At 42.5% G+C, this 9,488-nt stretch overlaps 1 protein-coding gene across 1 annotated transcript; it reads left to right on the plus strand.

Moving 5' to 3' along the window:
* Positions 1 to 3,032: 3,032 nt before the first annotated feature.
* AP5M1 (adaptor related protein complex 5 subunit mu 1) lies at positions 3,033 to 9,083 on the plus strand (the record flags this gene model as incomplete). The annotated part of the gene is made up of 7 exons (XM_084270670.1): positions 3,033 to 3,686; positions 5,123 to 5,350; positions 5,773 to 5,912; positions 6,649 to 6,734; positions 7,349 to 7,464; positions 7,718 to 7,814; positions 8,916 to 9,083. Coding segments are annotated over 7 exons (1,404 nt in total), but the record flags the coding sequence as incomplete, so codon positions are not given.
* Positions 9,084 to 9,488: the final 405 nt, after the last annotated feature.

Consider the following 9,488-nt stretch of genomic DNA (forward strand, 5'->3'; position numbering starts at 1 on the left):
GTAAGACTTTGAGCCAGGCAGACTGCTTGCATTGCCCTTTCCACCAAGTCTCTGTGATTTCAGAGGATGCAGTTCCAGAGAATGCAAGGAAAAATAACTGAGACTAGGGAAAGTAAAAGTACTGAGACCTGGATAAAGAGATGTCACTTACACAGTCCTAGTCTGGGTTCAATAAAACTGAAGAAAGAACCTAGGAGGAGGCTGAGGGAAGAAAAAAAAGAGTAAGTAGACGTTCTTCCAGCTTCTGGTGCAGACAGATCTCTGCATTGGGCATTCCTCTGATTGTTTTAGGATTAGTATTATGGTCCTTGTATTACCTACAAGACTAGAGATGAGGCCTCCCTTCTACAAACAGAGAGAAAGAGAAAGCCTTGTCCCAAAAATCTGAGTGTAATCGCCATGGAAGAAGGAGGGGGGGTGGCTAGTGACAGGGGTATGTGAAGTAACTTGTCACACAGTAAGCGGCAGAGACAGGGGATAGCGCTCCTTTGAAAAGGGCAAGCTAGACTTGATACTTCAAGTGATTTCCAGACTTAGATCTTTCAAGTTCCCAGAGGAAATAATAGGTCTGTAGAAGCCCCAAGTTTATCCTCCTAACTGACCTTAAATTCAACAAAGCGCACAGACAATACAAAGAATGCCGGAGCACATGGAAACTGTTGGTGTCGGGACTTACGCACTCGGCTGGAGATGCGTGAGCCCTGATCTTTAACCTCAGGGAAGACATCTGGGACATCAAAGCATTCCACTTTTTTTCTGAGCTGATCATAACTTAATTCAGGCAACACGTATGGTCTCTCTTGAATCGCCTAAAGCTCATTCATCCCCTGGAAACTTTCATCTTTTTAAGTTTTCATCACTTTCTGGAAGGGAATACTGAAAAACTGAGATCTGAAGGGCTAACTAATCATCTAATGACTCAGCTAAAGCTGGGAAGATTCAGTGGGAGGAGAAGATTGCTGTGACATGGGGACAGCTTCAGCAAATGGAGCAGACAGATTGGGGTGTAAGTAAGACAAAACCAGACTGAAATATCACCTCTTCCTTTGTTTTGGAAACAGCAGCCAAAAATCAGTGGTGCACACCAAGGTTACACAGCTTCTTATCAACACCTTTGCCCTGGAAGCTCTCAAATTTTTTGAGCTGCAAAGAACACTTTGTTTCTTTGCTCTTCAAAACAAAAGTGAGCCTGAAGGGAGGTGTTTTAGTGTCATCTATATCATGTTTACAGGTCTCATAGCTCTGGCTTCTCTCTGACTTGTTTTTTTCCTTACTAAATAAAAAAAGCTCTAGATGCCTGGTGAGGAATCAAACAAGAACAGCACAGTTGCTGAAAATAAGCCTGAGGAAGTGGTGTTGCCTCCAGCAAGAGACTCTGCTACTCAGTTAAGAAAAGATGGTGTAGGTGGGACTTGTGGGCAACAAGATAAGAACCATGCTACGGTTGAGGGGCAGGAGGAGAACACTACGTATTCAGGTCGAAGACAGATCAAAGTACCACACTGCTGGGATTACAAGTTCCACAGCAGTTTAAGAAACAGGCTGTCAAGGTGTCTTTAGAAAGATGATGTAAAAAGGGGAATAAATGAAGGCATTTATGTATCTCTAATTTTTTTTTCTCCCGTGTTTGTGTGTAAGCATGGCTCAGTCCAAGCAAACATCCAGCCTGAGAACAGATCTGCTACAACATGATGCATAAAGTGATTTAACCAGTTGCCTGGCGTATAACCTGTGACAGACACTTGGAAGGTCTGTGGATACCCACCAAGGGAATCCACAAAAGAGAATACAGAAAAGCTAGCCTGTTAGAAAACTTGGTGTAGGAGAGATTCAGGGGAGCCTGCAGTTCCAAAAAAGGATGAAAATCAGTGCATTAGTGGAAATTTTTCTTTTCCTGGCTATTAAATGACAACCCTTCATTTCCTCTTGATAGATTTAGGTTAGCTTGAGAAGAAATTCATCCCTCTCTCCTTTAAAACAGTAATAGTGCTTCAGAAGAAAAAAAAATCCCAGATGTAGCATTAAACTGCTGGCATGCCTTTTCTGAAATATTATCTCTAGGAAATTTGAAATGAAATACATTATGGTGATGGAGCACAGCAGATATACAAAACCTCCTGTCTCTGATATTGTGATTACGTCTTAAATCGTTGAAAAAAATGAAATTAGGAAATAGTCAGGAGAGAAATAGTCATGAAATAGCTTTAAATCATCTATATATTGCACATGCAGCTTGGAATCCATTTTGTGTGCCCCTGTGTCCTTTCAACCATGCAGCCCTTGCTGGAAAAGTTGGACTTAGATACAGTGAAAAGATTAATTATAAATCTTGTTAGTCAATTGAAGCAACTGTCGCAGATCAATTGTGTAAGCTCAGAGCAGCAATGAGAACCCTATGTTTAAGTAATTTATATTGTCTTGTAAATGCAGTATTTAGTAGGGCAGCAAAGCTGTACCAGTACTGTACTATATCTAGGCAAAAAGTTGTTACAGCTGAATTTTATGGTGTGGAGCATCTGTTTTCTTAACTGTCTGAAAACTTCCCTTCAGTGTCATCTGGCCTCGTAGAAATATTGTGCTGTTGAAGGTGAGTCATGCTTGGGTTTGTTAGTGTCCTTTAAACATCCTGTACCCTTGTGCAACTGGAAGGGTAGATAGACAGATTATTGGGGTTTTTCTTAATGCAAATGTATTTCCTCAAAGTTTCCAGTACAGATCCACCTGCTAGAGTGATTCCTAATTAACAGTGTGAAATAGTTTTATTGAGAGTGGTTTAGATTCTGATCCCATCCCTGTTTCTCTCGGGATGGGACACCTGGTTTCCACCTACACAAGGTTCCTTTTAAGACCAGAGGAACCTTTGGGAGTTATTTGAGAGAAACCCATCCTTGATTACACCAATATGCCAAAAAATTTATAATGCTCTAGCATTCTCTGACTGCCAGAAGAGGGGTTGTGTGGCTCTGGGAGCTCTGCTGGTGCGATGTTTTGGGCGGGAGAAGTTGAGTAGCGCTGAGATGTTCTGATTTCCCTGTTGCAGGCGTTACCCAACCGTGGAAATACGTGCTGAGACCCTCAACGGGTCCACACACGTGCCCGTGCCGTCCGACAGTGCGTTCCTTAAAGCCCTGCTTCTTGAACTGAGGCTGGTAGACGACCATGTCTTTGTGGAGCATCGGGACACGTGCACTCGAATCAACCACTCCTGTGTGCATTCGGTCCGCACCGACGGAGGGGATCTCTGGCCCGTGCTGGCCTTTCAGAAGAGCGGTCTGATCTACGCCTGCCTTCCCCTGGTCGAGGAGACCTTGGAGCCGCAGCCGCCTCTCCTTACCGTCCCGGGACTCTCACAAGGCCTGGCTCTTCTGTTAGGCATCCTGGACTACCTCTCTCCAAGCCGGAAGAACGAAGCTGAGGTGACTGCAAAAATAGGCCAGCTTCGAACTCTGCTGATCCAGGCCTGCCCGCTGGGCACCCCCCTGAACACCAACATCCGCAGCTTAAACGGCTCGCTTGATGACATTCAGGAGATGCCCACAGATGAGAACCAACCGGCCTGGAGATCCAGCACCTACAGAGGCAAACCTCAGGTTAATGTCTGCATCACTGAAAAAGTCAAGAGCAAGCAGTATGACAGAAGGGACGTTGTGGACACGTGGCAAGTGTATGGAGCTGTAAATTGCAAGGTGAGAAGGTTCTTTTGTGCAAGTGTGACCAGAGTATTATTCATGCAGGCACTCTGGGAAAGTAAATACACCTGTTGTTTTCCTTTGGGATGTGATCAGTGAATTTGCAACACTGTAATACTTAGAAGCATGACAAACTTTTACATACTTCGTTTTCATCTCTGCTGGTTTTTCCCACATGCTTCATGTGTTTCTCAGTGACTGTGGCACTTGAATTTCCAGCAGTAGCTTCAGTGCATGTGTTTTCCCAATTTTTTCTTATTTTAAATTAAATAGGGAGAAATAATTTCATATGGTCTTTGTGTCTAGAGGCTAAGAAATGGTAGTCTTGTATGGAGTTTATTTCCAGCTATCTAATAAGCAGTGTGTTAAATAATGATCAGAGACAGAATTTCTGAATGTCTTCTACAAGTGCCTTTGTGTCAGCATTTTTAATTAATTTTCCTATCAAGGGAAAGTTTAATCTTTTCTTCTATTTTATTACAACATTTCAAATCCACAAATGCTGTTGGTTTGGCTGACGTAACAACTTCTGGTACATAATGTGATTGTGTAATTATTTTTAATGTGACAATGGTTTTTCATTGTTTAATGCTGAAGATTGGTGGATATTGGTGAAGTAGATCAGTAGCAATTATGAAATGCTTTAAATTTTGTGTTTTCTGTAATTGATGTATTTCACATTCTTTGTCCTGAGTTACACTTAGGAAACACTGTATTTTTAACTGCCAGTATTTTAAGAAGGGAAAGACCTAATAAAGAGGATGATGGTAGTTTAATTATTTGCAAGAGGTGGGATGCTCATCTTCCAAAGGAAGCCCACATAAGTACTGCGCTTCCAAAGACTAGGTGATTTCCCACCAGCTGTGGTGGTAGGGAGTATGGGGGTGCACAGCTTCCTGCTCTGAGGGACAAGTTTCTAGGTCATCTTGCAGAGTGGATGGCCTTACATAAGGAGAAAGCCCTGGTGTAATCGTGTGCTGCTGAGCTGGCACAGGGAGGGATGAGACAATGGATGAGCTGCACATGGTTACCATGAGGAAGCTGACATGGGACCTTGGTGGCCATTAATAGCATGCTCGAATCCATTAAGTGGATGTTGTAAAAGTAACTGTGTTAATTAGGCTATCACCTAGTGGGTTTACATAACGTTTGTCATGGTGTAGCTGTGCAGTAAGTCTGTGGCTCGCTTATCTGCTGTGTTCCTGTCAGTTAACAGACATGTAGCTAAGGCTGCATCACTGGCCCCACTGTCAGAAAGGCTGCAGAAATGGGAAAGGGACTGTATTTTGAAATTATTTATCAATCCTGATGTTTGAAGCCACCTGAAAGGTTTCAGTGAGACTTTTTGGAATGCTTGTATTCGATTTTTTGAACATCTAACTCAGACTTGAGGGAGACTCTTTAGAATAACTTCCTCACTTCGTTATTTCAAGTGTGACATCGAGGGAGCTGCACCAAACGTAACCCTCACTCTGAATCTCCCCACTAACGCCCCTCCGCTCCAAGACATCGTGGTGCATCATTGTGTGACTTCTGTTGACCCTGCCATGCTGCTGTCCAGCAGTATTGAGCCACTGGATGATTCTGTGTTCAATGGACCTTACAAATTCCCTTTTGTTCCTCCTTCAGTCTCGTTCGACTTGTGCTACTACACTTCCCAGGTAAGCCCATCCTTGACCCTCATTTTACTCCAGTCTTCAAACAGGGAATAAAACCACTTGTGTCCAAATGAGTTTCAGTCCAGTTCAGGCAGTTAAAATGCTTTTTGGTATGATAAACTGCTTGGGAGGCACTTCAAGATGTGATTCACCTGAGTCGTGTTCAGGAGGTGCCAGCACCTTTGCCTGCTTGGCACAGCTCCTCTTCCTTCAAACGATGCCTGAATTAGACAAAAGGAATCCAAGTGCATGTAGCACAGATCTGTCACAAGCCACCTGTAGAGCTTGGCATATGCTGTTCAAAAGCAGTCAGCAATTAATGTGTTTGTTGTTTTTTTAAAGTACTTGAGCAGTTAAACGAGTGTATAACTGATCTTCTGATGATGGTGTTGATTTATCTTGAGAATGAATATAGTTTTTTCTAGGTTCCTGTTCCACCAATTTTGGGAGGTTATCAACTCATTGAAGAGGGTTCACAGTTAAAAATAACTGTTAATTTAAAGCTTCATGAAAGCATAAAGAATTCTTTTGACTACTGTAAAGCCTATATACCTTTTGATAACAGGTAAGAATAAAGAAATCCTAAGTAAATTTCTTCCATTTCTCTGTGATTGTCCTGAAGTCAACCTGTCAGGGGTCAGTGTGACAGATTGTGCTCCAGCAAAGTACTCCAAATGGACACTGACCTTGTAAATGTGGGGAAGTCCCCTGGAATTCTTGTGATTTCCAGAATACAGAATCATACCAGACTACTTGATATCATTCTGAATTCTTCTGTTGCACATCCTGTTTCATTGTGGTGTTTTGGATTGTGCCACAATCCTCCAGGTGGATTAAGCCTTGAGATCACTTCCAACCCAGGGTTACCTGTTCCTTAATACTGCTAATCCTAGCTACAGATCAGCTTATCAAAAATATAGTTATTTAAAATTAAAACGATAGCTTTCATTTAAGCCCCTCTGACAACTGCCATGATTACTCTGTCACGTAATTATCATGAGGATTCAGAGATGAGATGAGACAATGCTGATCATAGCATTAGTTTACTGGCAGTGTTTTACTAAAGACAGTAAAATATCAACAGCTCTTTTGTGATTACTGGGTTGAGCCCATGGTGATTTCCTCCTGCTCTGTAGTTTCTTTCCATAAATTAGCCCTGTGCTCGGATAGGTGTGGTTTGCCTGTGTGCACACAAATAATGTCTTCCAGCATTTTCTTGCTTTCTTTAACAAAATGGATCTTAAAAAAATACTGAATGATACTAATTCCAGTGGTTTTATTTCTCCTCTGTCGTACTATAGGGGACCAATCTCTCAATTAGAATACAAAGTTAGTTACGGCCAACTGGATTTGTCACGAGAGAAGAGCCTGCTGGTTTGGGCCATCGGTAAGCAGAATATCCCTGTGCACTCCTCCTTCCTCCCTCAGTCAGTTTGGTGTAGCATAGGCACAGTGAAGGCCAACTGTATCCTGGGCTGCAACAAAAGGAGTGTGGCCAGCAGGTCAAGGGAGGTGATTCTGCCCCTCTGGCTTGGCTCTTGTGAGACTCCACCTGGAGTACTGTGTCCAGTTCTGGAGTTCCCATTGGGCTTGTTCAGGCTGGAGAAGAGAAAGCTCCAGAGACACCTTATAGCAGCCTTCCAGTACCTGAAGGGGCTACAGAAAAGCCAGGGAGGGATTTTTTAGAAGAGCCTGGAGTGATAGGACAAGAGGGAATGGTTTTAAATTGGAAAGGGGTAGATTTAGATTGGATATTAGGAAGAAATTCTTCACTCTGAGGGTGGTGAGGCACTGGAACAGGCTGCCCAGGGAGGTGCTGGCTGCCCCCTCCCTGGAGGTGTTCAAGGCCGGGTTGGATGGGCCCTTGAGCAGCCTGGTTTGGTGAGAGGTGTCCCTGCCCATGGCAGGGGGTTGGAACTTGGTGATCTTTAAGGTCCCTTCCAGCATGAACCATTCTGTTATTCTGTGCCTAATTTCTATGGATGCTGTTTCTGCCTTTAGGACAGAAGTTCCCTAAATCTTTGGAAGTTTCTCTGACTGGAACCGTGTCTTTTGGCACCACAGGCAAAGAGCACCCAACTGATAATGTTTGCACTGGCAACGCTGCTTATGTCAAAGTAAGTCACAGGCTCTGTGAAAAGAGGCCTTAGCAGTCATTTTTTTATTATCTTAAATTTACTAGGAAAATGTGTGTTGATTGTAAATCAGACATAATTGTTCTCAGCATGGAGTTTTCTCTTCCTTACAGGGTTTGACATCCTGTCATTTAGCAGAACGCTTGCACACCGAGAGCATGTCACACAGATTGGCAGTGTTTGTGCAGCAGGCATGACAATGTGCATCTGATTGTGTTTTCCCTTCTTTTTATAGCTGTACTTTAGGATCCCAGATTTCACACTTACTGGATGTTCTGTAGACCAGCATTCCATTCAGATCTTTGCGCCAGGAAAACCCAAAATTACCACATGTGAGTTGCTAAAAATGTCATTTATTTAACTGTGACTGCCTATTGAAGATATGAACTGGATGTCAGTGACTAAAACTGCATAGCTGAAGTTGGACAAAGCTTTTTCCTGATTTGCTTGGGACATCCCAGAAATTTTGTTCCCTGTTTTGTTTTTTGGTGGGTTTTTTTTTTTTTGGTTGGGTTTTTTGTTGTTGTTGCTTAAAGAGTCCCTGGGTAGGGACTGGGATCTCCTTTTCAGATAAAAGCTTAGCACTCAGTTACAAAGGTGGGCTCTTTATTGGGCTCTCTCCCCTTCTCTGTTTTACTATGGTTGGTATAACAGCAGAACTTCTACTGCGGTGGGGGCAGAGAATGTCTTCAGGACACTTTTAGGACACTTTTGTCAGAGATGTGGATTGGCAACACCCAGGCACAGAACTCAGCTCCTGCCTGCCAGAGGAGGCTGTTGCTGTCGGTGTCATCAGCACCCCTTGGTGGATGCAGCTCTACAGTGAATCTGTGGAGCAGAAACCAAATCTGCTTCTTCTCAAGTTAACATGTGGCTACTTCCAAGTCTGCACCAAAAATACATTGATTGGGAGCACAGTAGGGGCTCATTAAATCTGAGCAGTGCTGTCTAATGGAAGCAGTTTTATTTGTTGCCATCTATCTGTTACAACTCCTGTCAGTCATGTTAGCAGAAGTCTGTAAATACCCTGTGAGATCTGTGATTTACACTGTTAATTTCCTGACAGGTCAGGTTTGGTCTCAAATTGTATCACAAAAAAAGGCAACGTTTTCATACTGTATGTTTTATATGGAGTGCAATTTATATTCATTGAACACAATCCAAGCCATCCACCTGCTTTTGACTTAACCTCTGTTTGAATTTTAAGCTCATGACTGATACATTAGTAAAGGTAATTGAAGCTGAGACTTTAAATGTCTCATTATCAGAAACGATTTTCAAATAATAATAAGAGCCTTACAGTTTAAAGAGGCCATTATACCTTTTCTGTAAACTAGTCAGGATGGATTAGAAGTCTCTTAACTTGGATGAAGGAATGTCTGATTGTGAGGCCCCCTGTAATGCTTATTTTTTTCATGCTTTTGTTTTTTTAGGCCGGGAACTGATTTCTACTGATTACTACATCTGGAATTCCAACGCACCAGCACCTAGGGTGTACAAAACCTTACTCGACTGATGTGCTTGTAAATGAGTTGTGTATTTAAACAAGACACCTAATGAGAGTGAGGTCATGATACAGTGAAAATAAATATACTCCAGCACTTGTACCTTGTATGTTTGATTAAAAATTTCTGTTGAGGATAAAAAGAAAGTCACTTCTCTTAAAAACAGAAGTTGGTTTTAAATTGTTTAGTCCTGGATAGCCACGTGGAGAAGACAATCTGAGATGTGCTTACTGTGACCATTGTTAATTTTACCTAATGATTCGGTGATTGGAAGTCATCTGTTTCAAACCTGATGGCCCTAAAGCTTTTAACAGATGCATTAATGGTGGTGTACTACAGTTAAGAACTATGATGTTACACATAATTAATGATAGTCATTATCAAGACCTACCAATCACAGGTAGTGCTGCTAGATCTGAGAGATTTGTTTCTGGCCCTGGGCACACCCCTATTCCATCAGATTATTACTTTGCAGTGTTTGTGGGGGACAAGCAAACATAG

This window comes from Gallinula chloropus, assembly GCF_964237585.1.
Source record: "Gallinula chloropus genome assembly, chromosome: 14".
NCBI classification, from domain to species: Eukaryota; Metazoa; Chordata; class Aves; order Gruiformes; family Rallidae; genus Gallinula; species Gallinula chloropus.